This window comes from Crocuta crocuta, unplaced genomic scaffold (genome assembly GCF_008692635.1).
Source record: "Crocuta crocuta isolate KB4526 unplaced genomic scaffold, BGI_CrCroc_1.0 scaffold424, whole genome shotgun sequence".
Classification (NCBI taxonomy): domain Eukaryota; kingdom Metazoa; phylum Chordata; class Mammalia; order Carnivora; family Hyaenidae; genus Crocuta; species Crocuta crocuta.
The window spans coordinates 331300-348174 of record NW_027530977.1 but is presented as its reverse complement, the minus strand read 5'-3'; the positions used below and the strand labels follow the sequence as shown (position 1 = coordinate 348174).

Below are 16875 nucleotides of genomic sequence, written 5' to 3'. Positions count from 1 at the left end.
AGCCAAAGCCGGACACGTAACCAACCGAGCCACTCAGGAGCCGTGTAAATATAGCTTTCTTTAAAAAAAATCTTTTTAATGGAGTAGAACAGATAGGTAACATGAAAAAAGCAGTGGCTTATCTAAGTAAGCCATTTGTTTCTGAAATGTAATTTTTGCATTTGCATTTGAATAATACTCTTGCTTTGGAAACTCAAACATCTCTAAATAAAATAGCAAAGTCACAGCATTCTTTCTTACAATTTGAACCATTGGAAATGAAACAGTTAGGTCTTTCAATAGGTGTTATTGTTAGTAAACCATGTGATCTTTAATTGTTTTAATCCAAGTCTAATAGGAATACTTTTCTGTTGGGGAGTTATTATGGTCAAACACTATGAGCCCAGGATGCTCCCAGAAGAATAATGTCATTGCCATAGAACGGCATCAGAGGAAAGACCATCTATCACCTGGTTTGGGGAGCCCGTGTGTTATTCTAGGGATGGTGATTAAAACGAGAGTATCTCTAACGAGGATCCCAACTCAAAGGACTCTGCAAGTAGACAAGCAATTAGGCAGGTGGGATCTACGCAATGGAGGATTGTCCTTCAAAGAATTATTTTTTGAAAGAGGAAGTTTCATCCCCTGTGTCAGTATTTTTTCTGATATTTTAAACTACAGAACCCTTCATTCATGCATCCATGCACTTATTTATTCGTTCAAGTGATAGGGTTTTCTAGCGTTGATATAAACAAGATACTGTGGGGGAAGGCTCCTAATGAGGTAGCTCTGGTCCCTATTGTGAAATGACATCTTACACAGAAATCCAATATGCAAGAGAGACAAAAACATAGCTTCTCTGGTTGAGACAGAAACATGGTCAGCTTTGGGTGTGGCTAATCTCCAGGGCAGCTAAGATGAAATGAACTGTTTTTCATCAATAGAAATATTTTCGTACATATTCATAATACACACACAGTCAATCTTCATAATGTGTAGACTGTACTTTTTTTTCAAATTTTCTTAATTGCTTAAATGTATCTGTAATCCCATCATTAATACTTATAGTGTTCTTTGGTCATTTGTGGACAATTTTGATGTTTAAAATGGGCTTTAGGCAAAGGGTTGAAGTGCTGTATAGTGTGTCTAAGTTTCAAAAGGCTGTAATGTGCCTTATGGGAAAATACATGTGTTAAATAAGCTTTGTTCAGGCATAAGTTACAGTGCTGTGGGCCAGAAGTTTAATGTTAGTTAATAAACTATATATGAAATAAGATGTCTTTATATAAAAACACAAAAGAACAATGCTATATATTGATCAGTTGACAAAAATGTTGTGACAAGAGACTCACAGGAACCTAACCCTCTCTTTCCCCTAGGAGCATCAGTCAGGATTCACTAATTTAGTGTTGACTGTGATTCTAAAGACCATAAGTGCCATAAATATTGAGACTTGAGTCTGTATGTATGTGCGTGTGAGTGTGTGTGTGTGTGTATGGGTGTGTATGCATACATAAAATTGCTTGTGTCATGCCTAATCCTTCCATTATCATTTTGAAGTTTTCTCTTTTTTAGCAAATTCTTTGTGTAATTGCTATGTTAGAATAAAAAGCAGTATACTTATAGCATCACAACGCGCACAATATGTAACCTACTGCTTCTTTTAATTGTCTTGACAGTACATTTGTAAAATGAAACTTTGCAATAATGATTCTGGAGTTCATATGTGGTATGTGTCATTTCTTTAAGTCACACTTCATGCTAGCTAGGTTAATATTAGCATTTTCATTTGAATAGTCTACAATAATCAAAGAGATGCATCAGGATTTTAAACCATTTTTCACTTCAGATTCACTCTGAATTCACAACATACCTGTTAGAAAAAAAATGACCCAGCATCTTTAATATCCACAAGTCCTTTACAATAGTCTGTTATACATAATTGTTGGCTATTTTATTTTATTTTTTTACTAAAAATACCTTGAATATCTGAAGTTCTTCTAGAATTACTTCTTCCATTGATTCTGTTTCTTGGTTATAAATAGTGATTACTTTCAGTACAATTCCATTATCTGTAAGAAAGTAAAAGGAGAGATAAACCAGAGCCTTGTCACAATCTGATTTTCAAACAATTAAAAACCATGAAGGGACTGTGAATTTGAATAAAATCTGAGATCTAGATGCATGAAACATTTACTCATTGGTAGTTAAAACAATATGATCACTCATATATTCATATTTTAAAAATACTAGAAAAAATAACTTTATATGTCTGGCTAAGAAATAAGATCAAATAATATGTAATTGTTTTCCAAATAATGTGATTCAGAAGCTCAATTAAAGGTTGAGAAACTGAACTGTATTTTTAAATATATAATTTTATCTGATATCATATTACTTATATACACACTTTAATAAGAAAAATTTCAAGAATGCACTTACTGAGAGAACAGAGTAAGTCCTCCTGTACTAATCATTTAACTCCCATAATTATCAATAATTTTATAAATTAAAATACATAATTTAAAATTTCACGTAAGTTTTATTTACTTGATATTCTGAATGTGTTCTTTCCAATAAAAATTTAATAAGACACTAATTCGCTTGTAAGAATGTTTTGGTGTATTGCTAAAAATAGCTCAGGAAAAATAAGCACTTTGAAAGTGCTGATTTAAGAATTTCTATGGTGTCTAGGCAGTTTGCTTAAAAATTATCAAATCATGAGGTTGGACAAATAAAATTTGATCAAAACAAAATAACAATTACCTATATAATACATGAAAAGGAATACAAACAATACATTTTAAGCTAAGAATACATAATAAACACCTTATGATTATTATACCAAGCAAAAAGCAAAGATGAAACTCAAATTACTAATTTGCAACTAGCGATTTGCAATAAGGACCCTCCCTATATACAGTATTTTATACACACCCACACTCAATATTAAAGCACGTGGAAATATCATTATCATTTGTGGGATTTTCCAATGTACCCATCACACAATCATCAAATATATTCTTTTGTGCTGAAAAGGTGTGGCTCAATATAATATCTTTGAGTTAAAAATCATTTACATGATAGCATAAATATATATCTGATATTTCTGGAATTCTCTCAAATAGCTTTAGTCAATCTAACAAGAGAGTATTTCTAAAAACAGTCTTGGACTGATATACAATTTATGACTGATACTTTTCCAGGACATTTAAAAATAACATACCTTTTCCCATGATTAATTTTATCAAATATCATTCTTGCTTATGAAACTTAAAAAGAAAAAGCTCTATTAGGTGTCATTATGAGTGAATTCATGGCCAAGTAATTTGAAGTATGTTAAAGAAATGTGACGCTTTATTAATCTTGAATCTGCAGTGCAGAGCGTATTATGAACATTAACCTCATAAAATAAGGATAAAATATAGCCTACACCAGAGATCAACTTCTGCAAATCAGAGATGAATGTTTCCTTACTTAAATCTTTCCTTTTGCAAAAAGAAGAATGGAGAAGGCCAAGCACCAATATTGGTATTATATTCTGGTTCCCAATCTAAGTATATGCAATGTCTCTGTCGAATTACGTCTCTGCCTTAAGTCACATATGGTAGGATGCTTACTTTTCTAAATAGCAACTGCTGTAGCAATGACTATAATGTATATGAAAATGAAACGATAATTTAAACGATTTTTTAAATGGCTCTAGATTTTTAAAGTACTTGACAGAATTTTTATCTATTATCCAGATGCTAAAAGCTTCAAAGATTCCAAGCTCTCTTCCACAAGCTAGATGTATGAAATTACTTGAAGTTACATATTTATTTGAAAATGTCCCTTTTTAACATTTTTATTACTTTGTTTTAATAATGCAGGATATTATAGCTTTGCTCTAAAAGTCTGCCTCCATTGTGGGTTACAAATGGTTGATTCTGATGGAGCCTGATAAGCATTGTTGTGATTATACACTTAGGTGAAGTTATGGTCCCAAGCTGTTTAACAAATCTTGAGACCTTACTGAACAGCCAAAGGCGGCAAGGGATCTGGGGGCTGAGGACAGAATCATGCTTGCTATGGTTGCCTACCTCCTCTGGGAGAAGTTCTGTTTGGACCCAGTGCTATTTATTAACATCAATTACTCAATCCTCATCCATTTATTCAAGGGTATTAAGTATTGACAGTGTATCGGGAATTATGGGTTATAACTGCCTCAAATCCTCTCTTCCAATGAAGAGAAAAAGCAGTGTGCAGGGGCACCTGGGTGGCTGAGTCGGTTAAGCATCTGACCTGAGGTCATGATATGTGGTTCCTGAGTTTGAGGCTGGGGTCAGGCTTTGTGCTGACAGCCTGCTTCAGATTCTGTGTCTCCCTCTCTGTCTGCCCCTCCCCTGCTCACATTCTGTCTTTCTCAAAAATAAATAAAAACATTTTAAAAAGCAGTGTGAAAAGAGGCTAATGGATTAACAGGAGATTTGTTGATAGGCTTTTAAAATATTAATAATGTTAATGATTTAATATAAATATATATTTATAAAAAATATATATATATTTCTCAGTACTTTCTAATCTCTTTACCTGTCCCGATAAACAAGACATCATATTGGCCATCCTCAGCTTCCACTCGATCCACTGCTATTTGTTTCAGGTTATATCTTCCATCTGTTTTTACCAGGATTGGTTTTTTATGGGCAGGTTTTATGGGTTGGTACATAAGTGGATGGCTTCTCGCAAATCGAATGGCTTCATCGGGATAGTCTTTGGTGGTTCCGTACCTCCCACCATTAACTTTGCTGGCACACTGAAATACAAGCAGATATTTTTTTGCCTTAAACCTAAAGAGCAAGTTTGTAATCAATCATGAAAACAATCGGAAAACTGGATGTGTTCAATGAATTAACTGCAGTTAGAAATATTTAGTAACTACATACCCTTCACTAGAGAAATAAAATCTGCATTTTTAAAAAATTGCAAATAAACATGGAATCATGCCAAACAGGCATCACTAGAAAAATACAGAAAGCAGTGAATTCTTGGGAAAGTGAAGTATATTGAATATTGTACAATGTGAAGGTGGTAAAATTGTGTATCATCATACAAATTGTTATCTTTTCCCTTTTTCTGAAATTTACTTTTTCACACTGTAATTTAAGTTTTGAAGGTAAACGATGCATTGTTCATAACAAAGGAAAAAGCCTCTGTTGTGCTAAATCCTCCTCCCAAATTAAGGATCACAACTGCACAAAATAGTTTTCCCATTACTGAGACTTAGATAATATGATTGGTGATGATTCCAATGGACTCACCGACTATAGAATTTTAGTGCTGTAACAAAGAAGCCCATTTATATTCAGTCAGTGTTAATTAAGAAAAGAAATCCCTCTCCGTTCTGCTGTAAACTGTACGAATTGATATTATTTCTGTATAGATTCAACACAATAAATTGAGAAAATGAGAAATATTTGCAATAACATGCTTAAATTCTTAAATTACTGATTCTAAAAATAAATGTTCAACAGGACCTAAGTGACTTCTCGGAATACCTTTAACTGTGTTGATTCATGCTTGTTATAAGCACTCCCTCATTCCATGTATTCCCCTCCAGAATCAGCAGCGACTGCAACGATTATGTTGATAAAGAATTTTCCACTTTACAGTATAAATACAGTAGTGTAGTAATCAGATTCTGCAAAGAGGGCATTTTTAATGGTCTGTTTTAAAATTCAGGTCATATTTCTTAATTTGGCCTGAATTTTTCACTGGAGTGTACTTACATGATACATAATTGGAAACATTCTGGACCAGCCTGGAAGCAGTTCAGTAACCAGTCACTTCCTCCAAATCTCCTTTAATACCATGTGGTTTCAAGAAGCAGTTCCAGCAAAGCCACAGGAGTGGGTTTTCTCCATTTAAATTGTAATTTCAATCAATAGAGTGAAATAAACTATACTTTATGTCTTACTGGAAGTAATAATTTTAAGCTAGTGAGAATGATTGAAATGGTAAAGCTTTACACTTGTTAATGGAGGTAAGGTTTGTTTCCACTTTGAATTTTGGCTCTGCAAAATGGTTTCTACTTGACTTGCAAGCACTTGTGGAATGAGCACAGTGACGGGTTTTCACCAGCTGCTCAAGAAAAAGTGTAGACTCTGACTTGTATGACAAGTTAAATGTTTGTTCTCCGTGGTCCATGAGCACATACAATGAGCTGACATTTTTCCAACTGAGTTTTGCCCAGGACACATGACACAAATTCATCATCATTGTCATCGTCATCATCATTTTTAGATACATATGTAAGTGAGAGCACAAAAGCTTGCATGGCTAATTAGGGAGGATGTCAGCAGCCCGAGCTCACAGGCAAGCAGGGAAACTTCTGGAACTTTAGAAGCACTTTTGTATTGGCATTTTCCTTCTAGGAGCCAAGAAAGATACGGAACGAGATGCTAAGTATACTGATAAGGCAAAGAAAAAGCTTCTTTCCGTGATGCTAAAGTGAGAAGAAAGGAGAAAGTTTGTCCGGGAGAACTTGGAGGCTGACTCAAATATTAGGATGTAAATATATGGCAACTGTCTCGTGCTTGGAAATGACACATGGCACCAATTCTTCTGAAGAAATGGAGGAATATGATGCTCTTTTTGTTGGATGTTTCTGTGTTCAACAGTATCTCAAAAATAAAATTTCTTTTGTGGCTTCTTGGTCAAAATATCAATGATAATACATACTTTATCATGCTGCTAAGATGTACCCACTGTACATTTTTTTATTAGATAAAAAGCATACACCAGATATAAGGAGTGATATTTCTTTACCACGCAAGTAATCAAGCATATTTTTAGGTGTACAATTTCTTAATTGTTTAATGCAAGCTTTGTAAAGCATCTGAAACACTGAACAAAATACTACTAAAAGAGCCTTTAAAACCTAAGAATACTTTGTTAAATGCCTAAACTTACAGAGCCAGGTCTTGGGTAAGGGACTTTTCCTTCATAGAGTGACCAGTGGTATTCAGGTCCTTCCTTATGCGCATATGGTCCATTAAAGGCTGCCCGGATGCTAGACATATGATAGACACATATTGCATGTCCCCTGAATATGTTACTGGGGAAAAAAAAAAAGATAATTACTATTCTGGAACTGACTAGCAGTCACCTAGTCAAACCCTTCAGACCACAGAGAGTGGTCTAAAGTCTTTTGGATAAAAAAGTTGCGACGTCTTAAGTATAGGATATTCTACAAATATGAACTACCGCAATATTTCAAGTACTGGAACTCCAACACTTACCATTTCTTTATCTTCTTACAATAAAATAAAATAAAATAAAAATGACACTGCTAGACTTAAAAAAGTGACACTTGTCACCTCACTGTATTACTAAATCTTCTACTGTGCTTTTATATTTTTATTAAGGGAAATATGGCCTGAATATTTAAAAAGATTCATTCCCAAATTGAATTACTCATTTTTAAAAAGTTGATCTATTTTGAGAGAGGGAGAGAGGGAAAGCAGGGGAGGGCCAGAGGGAGAGGGAGAGAGAGAATGCCAAGCAGGCTCCATGCTGTCAGTGCAGAGCCTGACTTGGGGATCGATCTCATGAACTGTGAGATCGTGACCAGAGACAAAATCAAAAGTCAGATGCCTATGCAACTGAGCCACCCAGGTGCCCCTGAATTATTCATTTTAAGCTTTATCTCCTTGTACAGATGTTTCATATTCAGAGTAGTCACTGCTCGCCTAATCAGTATGCTGATAGAGCTGCTAATTCTGTTCAAGTTTTATTTGGTTTCTCAGTGTATATGATCAAACAACAAGTTAAATCTCATGAAACTTTGGGGCTTTGTTCCATTCTTTACACTGGGTCATACAGGCATTAATAAGCTTGCTGTGTAGTCCCTTCTCTGGTGACCTCCATGTTGCTGAAACCGCACAAAACTGGAAAGAGGGCTGCATCGCACTAGATTAATTTTGGGAAAAATGACTTAAATTATATAAAACTCGGATGGTTTACCTCCAGAATAGCAACAATTGGAACCAGTTTTTTAAATAAAAATTTGTACTCATAAAGGATAAAGATAGCAGATGACTACAGCAAGTTTTACCGGGGCATTTGGGATAAATCTCTGCAAAAGGATATTTGCAAATGATTTGTTTTAAAAGTCCGGCTGTATTCCTTAATCCAGTATGATCTGAATGAATTCAAACATTTGCCCGGCCTCCTCACTGTGAGAATCAAAATAATGAATGTTTGCGAAAGTGCTTTCCATAACGCATAGTTCTTTATAAACGTGAAAGTTCCTATACTCCGAGGCACCTGTAGAGCAGCAGTTATGTAACTGTCTTAGAACATCAATTCACACATTTTATAACACACCTTGAAGCAATTGAAAATGCCTCCGATAGTGAGAAAACCAGAGATAGTCTCCCAACTAAAGTGGCAATAAACCTTTGAGAACCATGCTACAAATATCAACCTGTAAGTCAGGTAACAGCTGGGACGCCTTTCCCCCAGATTTATGTATAAATTGAACAGTTAAAATTGAAATTATGGGAAAAAAATAATGTGTTGTCTTTGAAATCTAGACAGATCCATTATGTCATCATTTAGGAAAGTACCTTACAAAGTGATCATACTAACCTGTGGAAAAACTACTCTGGTTATACCATAGCTTTTATTTATTATAAAGCCATGGAATTAGAATGCAATTCTAAATTCTTTACAGGCGTGAGAGAGAAGATGAAATAAAAAAAAAAAAGCGAGGACTGTGGACTGTGACAACTTCCAATCTACATTCACTATTTTTCTTTGCATCAAGGAAGAATTGATAGCAAAATTGTTTCCATGTTTCTCTGTTAAAGAGAAGGTCTCCTTACAATTGCACAATACTTATAAAAAGAACTTGATTATTTCTTTCAAAGTGAGCATAAGAAAGCACCTGCTGAAGAACAACAAACAACAACTTTGTGGAGAGAGATAGAGCAAACGAGGCTAAACACTACAACATAGCTGAAGGCCAGTGCAATGGAAAGAGAAAGCGTGAGTTCTATCATTCTATCCCTGTCTAGAGAATTGAGGTATATTCTTTACTACTCATTCCAGTCATTTCGTCTTCACCATCTCCTATTTGGAAAGAAACACTCAGGAAATTATATGTGTAAACTTTCTTTTAAAAAATGTTTTAACACTTATTTATTTTTGAGAGACAGAGAGAGACAGAGCATGAGCAGGGAAGGGGCAGAGAGATGGAGCCACAGAATCCTAAGCAGGCTTCATGCTCTGAGCTGTCACCACAGAGCCCCACGTGGGTCCTGAACCCACAAACTGTGGGATTATGACCTGAGCCAAAGTAGAAAGTTTAACTGACTGAGCCACCCAGGTGCCCCAATATGTGTAAACTTTCAATCAAAACTGATGCTAATAAGTGTTTTTCATTCATGTATTGCTACACATGAAACAGTATTTCATTTTCTTCAACACTCCTTAATGGATACAAAATAAAGCATGTTAAAGAGAAAAGTAATAGATCATAAGCCCTAAACTTAAACATCTTATTTAAATTTAAAACACGGAAGGCAAATCATAAATATGTGTTCTCTATGAATCTGCATAGGAGCAGGACAGCCTGAGTAAGGGAGTGAGCAAAAGCGCTCTATTTAAATGCTCTTAATTATGGAATCAAGGAATATTTCTTATAGATGGCAACTGACAAGTACTGGGGAACTGATATAAATCAGCGCTGGAAGACAGTCATTTAAAGCAAGAGAGGTGGGTAAATAAAATCACAGTGTTGGGATTCTAGTGAGTTAGACATGGATTTTGTCAAGGTAACATCTTGTAAAAAACAGGACATCAGAGAGCTTAGAGGAAAAACTTCCAAAGCTGAATGAGTAACAGTTGACAAAGAGGCTTGAAAAACTGACTCGGAAAACTTATCACAATTAAAGTAATTATTCTAACCTCTGTAACATGAAACTAGTATCTTATAAACTACATGAGAAGAAAACCATTCTGTTGACGCTCAGAGAGGGAGGAAATTAGGATACTGAGCACGGAAGGAAGCTGGGGTGCTTCAAACAGACACGAAGATCTGAATTGAGATCATGGCTTAAAAATGAAAGAACACTTGCAAACATGAGAACAAAGAGAAATTGGTGACGTAAAAAACAGACAATGACAATGGGTCTACAGTATTCCCAATTTGCAGACACCATGAAGGGGTAAGGCATATTTTGTTTTGTAATGTTTTTACTGACCATATGAATTACTCACCTGGTAGTGTTAAAGAGTCCAAATATCACTGGGTTCTTATGATCTCTGGTGTGTAGCAAGAAAATATCCTCTGAAAAATTAAAGGCCATTACATGAGTATTTGTAGTGCTCTTTGCATGTAAAGAAAAGATACTGACATAAAAGAGCTTAGCATCCATTACAGATTTAAGATATCAATGTCTTTCCATAAACGGTCATACGACCATGACCAAATTACAAAAAAGTGAAGTACTTGGCTATTCAGGATGACTCTGAGCTAGGCCTTAAGGAAGGAACAAGGTGCTGACTGTAAGCTACTGAGAGGGACCTTCCATTGCGGCAGCTCCTCTGACCCCACCACATGGACCTGGCCAAAATGAGAAGGATAGAAACCTGCACACTGCAGGAACCAAGTCTCCCTAAGTGCTAGAGAGAGTGAGGGTTTAGCCAGAGGGATAAGCATCAAAGGGTAACATTTAATCCTTCAATTCAATAAGATTTACCTAATTCATCAAAATATGTGTCAATTCCATTCATTCCTGGTACTGAGCAAATGAGTCGTGCTTTGAGGAAAGTACTCCACTTATTCACCAGGATTCTCTGTCCTCCTATATCATTCTGCGACAAAGAGAAGCACGTAAATGAGTACCTAAAGAACTTTTAACACGAAATTTTATATTATTAAACATGCAGATGTAAGAGTTGTAGCCTTTCTGTTTAATCTGGAAATTATAGCTTAATCCTCAAATAATACCCCAGATGTATTTGCTCATAAAAATTCTTGGAGATTTCCACCTTCTGCCTGGTTAGTATACTTTTACTCTGTCCATTAAATATACTTTCTATGTATTAAAGAATGCTGATAGAGTGGTATTTCTGATGTAAAATGGTGGGTTTCATAATATAGTAATCTTCAATATTATTTTACTGGTAAATAATCTGTTTATTTTAGAAAAAGCATCCACTATTTTTTTCTTTTAGAGAAAAAACTTGAAATACATACACACACATATATATACACAAAATACCCATATGTTTGCACACACACACACAAATGTACATACATATATATATAAATTTCTTAAATTTATTCTGAAATATCAAAGTAACTTTACATTTGCAATATTATTAGCATTCTTTCAATATATATTGCTTCTACAGTTGGTTTTGAATATTTCCAAACAGCTTATCTGAATACCCAACCAACCACAGATGCTTTTTCAACAGGGTCAACCAAAAGAACTATCGAAACAATATAAATTATTGAGAATGTGGACTAAAGAAACTAAAAAGATTTTGGCTAAATCAAATTTTTACAAAGGGAGTTCAAATTTCTGTTTGAGAAGAGGTACAGCCTAACTATAGACTATCTCTTCTTAGTATGGTTTTGAAAATGGGGGAAATAATACAAAATGCACACCTCTCTTAAGATAAAACTTTCAGGAGAGGGCACCTGGGTAGTTTAGTTGGTTAAGCGTCCGACTCTTGATTTCAGCTCAGGTCATGATCTCATGGTTTGTGGGATCGATCCCTGCATCAGGCTCTGTGCTGACAATGCAGAGCTTGCTTAGAATTCTTTCTCTGTATCTCTGTCTTTCCCTCTGCCTCTCGCTCTCGCTCTCCCCCCACCTTCAAAAAGAAATGAACTTAAAAAAAAAAGATCAAACTTTCCGGAGACATGAAGTATAAATATTACATAGCAAATAACGATTTTAGGCAGACTAGAAAGCCTACTGGGATGCCTGGGTGGCTCAGTGCATTAAATGTCTATCTTTGGATTTGGGCTGAGGTCATGATCTCATGATCTCACAGTTCGTGAGCTCGAGCCCAGTGTCAGGTTCTGTGCTAACAGGGCAGAGCCTTGCTTGGGATTCTCTCTCTCCCTCTCTCTGTGGCCTCCCCTGCTTGAGCTCTCTCTCCCTTGCCCTTTCAAAAGCAATAAACATTAAAAACTTAGGGGCGCCTGGGTGGCTTAGTCGGTCAAGTGTCCGACTTTCGCTTGGGTCATGATCTCGAGGTTCGTGGGTTCGAGCCCCGCATCGGGCTCTGTGCTGACTGCCAGCTCAGAGCCTGGAGCCTGTTTCAGAGTCTGTGACTCCCTCTCTCTCTGACCCTCCCCCTGCTCATGCTGTCTCTCTCTCCTAGAAATAAATAAAAAAAAAACAAACATTAAAAAAAAAATAACTTAAAGAGAAACTTAAAAAGTAAAGAAAAAAACGGAACAAATGACCAAAGCTTGACTATAAATCGTGATCTAAGCGGATCAGAGAGAGAAAGGTGGGCCTCACCACACAGAGTCGCCCCACTCTGGTGTAAATTGCATGGGCACTGTTTTCCGCCTCCAGGGCCTTCTCGGTAAAGAAGAAATATACTTTGTTGTCATCTCGGTCTTCATTGTCAGGAATCATATATGAACCTACAAATTTTGGTTCTATAGGTATAAAGAAGTAGAAGAAAAGTAAAAATAGCTATTACAACAAAATAATATGTAATTCTAATAAGTTACAGATCACATAAATACTTCAGTGTAACTTTCAACATTTCATGAAGAAATAAAGTTATTTCTGTGAAATGTTGTATGCACATTAAAATCATGTAGGTATCTCCCTTCGCTCTGCAAACGAAAAGCTTTGTTTGGAACTATTGAAGGCAATTTTAATTGGAAAATAAGAGTCATGAAAGGAAAAACCAATGTGAAACAACACACCTTAAAATGCATTCAAAGAACATATTAGGGGCATGAGAGAGATCATCTCCATAAATTTCCTCCCCAATATATAAAAAGTCAACATAAATATCAAATAGAGAAGTTTATCATTTTTTTAAGTTTATAGATTATCTACCAGGGCATCTCATGGAAGACCATTTGATGGTGGAAAATGTATGTTAAATCTTTGTGTTTACAGTCTAAGGGATCTAAGTGAAGCACTTTTGACTGATATGCTATGTCAAATATTTTAATGATAACATGCGAAAAACAACAAAAACACTCACTATTAAATGATGCTTTAATCTCTGGATAGTCTAGGGTGCTCAAATATACACATTATTCCTTACAAATAATTCTATCAATGAATGGCTAGTGATTTTCCCAGGATTTTACTTGTCTCTAAATACAATGCGATTCTATTAAAAGAAGCAAAGCAAAGCAATCAATTCATCCAAAATTATACCAACTGACAAGAGAAAACAAAGCTACTTACTGGATGAAAGGATTTTTTGCTTTTCATATATTTAGTCTGTTTTCTTCATTTACATTCTGATTTCCAAGTATTGTAATGGGGGTAACTTGGTTTTATAATAAAGCCAATCCATTTTGATATAAAATGATATATGCATATTGCAGATATTTTAAGAACATTACTAATAAAATCCTGAAATTTATTTTTAAAAAAATGGCATTTGTATTGTTACTATTATCAAAAAGTGTCAAGTTTCCCCTGAGTTCTAGACTTGGTTTCGATTCTGATTTACATACTTTTTTCTCCCAACCCCACCTTTCAACAGGCGCTCGTCATCATGCTCGGTGCGAATATGAGCCAGGCGCCCCATGCTCCGGAAGATCGCAGCGTCTCTCCCCCAGTAGTCACTATAGAGGCCAGCAAACAATTCACTACCTACAGGGAAACACCAGTTAAAAAGATCTCAGTATTGTTTCTGGATCTGACCACCATGTATAAGCCACAATTACATGACACATATCCAGGTTTACTGCATACCCGACCTTATGAAATTAATACATTATTAGAGCACAGATGGTACAGTCGGATTGCTGGGCTCTGAATTCTGACTCTGCCACTTCCTAGCTGTGTGAACTAGGGCTAGTTGCTTAACCGATCTGTGCCTCAGTTTCCTCATTTCCAAATAGGAAAGGCACTCAAAAGTATCATAAAGAGTAAAGCACTTCAAAAAGTAGCTGACATATACCAAGACCCAAATAAGTATTTGATAAGAAATCTGATTCATCTTATTTTATAAACTGCTTTTAGCCTTCATATCAGAGTATTATTATTATTATCATTATTTAATTGGTATTATAAGCAAGTCAGTTCACCCAAACCATTCTGGGAACAAGAAATTGCTTCCATTAACATGATTTTAGTGTAGGAACCACAAAGTCTGACAAAATCACATATAATCCACTTAGTTATCATTTAGCTTGTAAGTCAGTGGTTTAGAAAGGAATGATAGAAAGACCTTATGATTTAATCAGTCAGAATGAATAAAGTTGGCTATACCATGTGGTGGAGGTCCCAGGCTTAAATCAGACCAAGGAACCACAAATGCATGCAGGGTTTCAAGAAATGACAATGTGTCCTTGGAGACAGCCAGAAAGACATTTAAATAGTGTAAGAGAAGAGGAAAAAATAAATAAATAAATAGAAAGATAACATAAAGGGAACTGAGGAAGACTAGCACCTATCAAGCATTGGGGCTTGGAGTTCTCTTTTGTCAAAGGGACAGCAAAAGTTAATGAGCATGTCCCTGAGTGGTGCCAGAAGGACTGTCCCGAGCACACGCAGCTTGGATGTCCTGTCCCTGGCAAAAATCTCTAAAAGAAGCAAACGATGGTAACAGAGGGAAGCAGTAACCACAGTTTAGGGTGGTAAAATTCTCATATTGAATATCATATAACTCTGGTCAGGTTTAAAAATATAGCACTGATGACTCTACCAAATTCAATGTCTTAATGTTTTTCTGTTAAATATGGGATGTGTACAGATATGTGTACACATGGTATTTAAAGTGCTTTAAGTGTAAGAGAATTCAAATTAATTGATTTTTAATTTAATAAATGTAATTGAATATTTAGTTTTGAATCAGAATTATTAAAGTTAGAGGTATAAAATTTTGACCAAATATGTAAACAGAATTTAAGAGAACTTGATTTCCTGTTGATAAATTTTATTAATTAGATTTCGATAAAATTATTTCAATGTTTATAAAGGGCTTTTTCTACAGAAAGGCTGTTAAAACTTTGAAAAACCTGGAATAGACTAAATATGTTTTAATGGTTGAAAATGTGAAAGAGTAATCAAATGAGTTGTAAGTAGGACACTTTATAAAGAAGTTTATTTTCAACTTGAAATAACTGACTTAATTTTTAAAAAGTTAAAATAATTGCTTTTATTATAGCAGATTTTAAAAGTAGAATAATGAGATGTGATTCGAATTTGAAGGCTTAAGAAAAATAAGTTTTTGGTTATGATAATAAATTAATTTTCATTTATACAAAGGCAAGGAAATAGTTGGTGAGTTTTTTGTTGTTGTTTTTGGCTCAAAAAATCCACTATGGATACTCTAAAATATATATAGGAGATACATAAATAAAATCTAGGTTTCCCACAAAGGAATTCACTTTTCAACTATACATATATATAAAAGAAAAAGGAGAGACAGAGGCAAATGTGGTAGAGTATTAATAATGGGTGAATCAAGGTAAATGGTATAAAGGTAAAATTTTACTCCTCTTTCAATTCTTCTTTGTATTTGAAAATTTTCAAGATAAGTTAAAAAAAGACCTGTATTTACTGAGTTCATCCCATATACTCAAATGTATACTAAGTGAGAGACGTGACAGAGAAAATAACAGAAACTGAAAAATCAAAGATGCTTTATATCTGGACTTAAAATATGATCTGACAGAGAAAAGTGATATCAGAACTCTTATTTAAGCATGTTCCTTGGTAAGAGAAAGGGAGAAAAGTGCCACAGTTTACTTCAAAGTCAGTTAGTGGCCTATTCACCAGAAAGTTACATCCGTATGTAAAGAAGGCATATTTTGAGATAAAATGTATCGGTGTTAGGAATAGAAACCGCATGTGGGATGCATGCTGCACTACTTGAACAGGGATAAAAAGAGAGTCATGTTAAATTCATTAAAAGCCCTTGGGGAACATGATGGCATAAATGAATGAGTTGATCCATAAAAGTATTAAATGACTAGTGAACCACCAGAGTGAGGCTTTTTCTGAAATATTTTTGTTGTTAATTATTAAACTTCATTATATTTCCAATATAAAACAGCAAGTCCATTTTATATAATTATTCTAAGCAAAACTCATTTTTCTAATATGGACTTGGCTGAATGCTTAAAGCATAAGGGGTACAAAAATAGAATTCTTAAAAATCATGACAGTTTTCTATTCCTTAAGCTTTTAATATTTGATTAGTTTCTTAAAATATTTTTAGAACTGTGATATTTGAAAACACTACTATCTTAGGAAAATGATATTTTTATTAGTTAACATCAATTTCATTCCACTCACCCAGTATGAAACACTGTGTCAAAGTTCTACTTGTTTTAATCAATTTTACAAACTTAACAAACAAGTACCCCTTGGAGCCACTAGATGGCAACCTTAGGACAGCAAATAATACTACCTCCAAGACAGGTAATCTGCACAAAAGAAAAATGATAGATTACCAATTTTACCCAATTTCCCTTTTTGTATTCAGATAAAAGAAAATAGTTTGTGAACAATTCAAATAACACAATATGAACTGTATGACTTGAACTTCAAAGAAACCAGACAGGTGCTAAAAACTCTATGCTGTGTAAAACTGAACCAAATGTGTATTCTGTTGGAAATGTAAGGTTTTCCTCAGAAGGGAAAGATTCTCTTTTCATAGCTTATTATTAGTGTAAAGAAC

The 16875-nt window shown here is 34.8% G+C and overlaps 1 protein-coding gene across 2 annotated transcripts in view; it reads right to left on the bottom strand.

Moving 5' to 3' along the window:
- SEMA3E (semaphorin 3E) overlaps positions 1-16875 on the bottom strand; it is a 241258-nt gene that overhangs the window by 28644 nt on the left and 195739 nt on the right. For both annotated transcript variants that reach the window (XM_077770161.1, XM_077770162.1), the window contains 7 exons: positions 13719-13838; positions 12510-12652; positions 10725-10839; positions 10243-10312; positions 6931-7075; positions 4552-4774; positions 1960-2051 (listed from right to left, as the gene is read on the bottom strand). In XM_077770161.1, coding sequence (XP_077626287.1) covers positions 1960-2051; positions 4552-4774; positions 6931-7075; positions 10243-10312; positions 10725-10839; positions 12510-12652; positions 13719-13838 — 908 coding nt within the window. The remainder of the gene's footprint in view (positions 1-1959; positions 2052-4551; positions 4775-6930; positions 7076-10242; positions 10313-10724; positions 10840-12509; positions 12653-13718; positions 13839-16875) is intronic.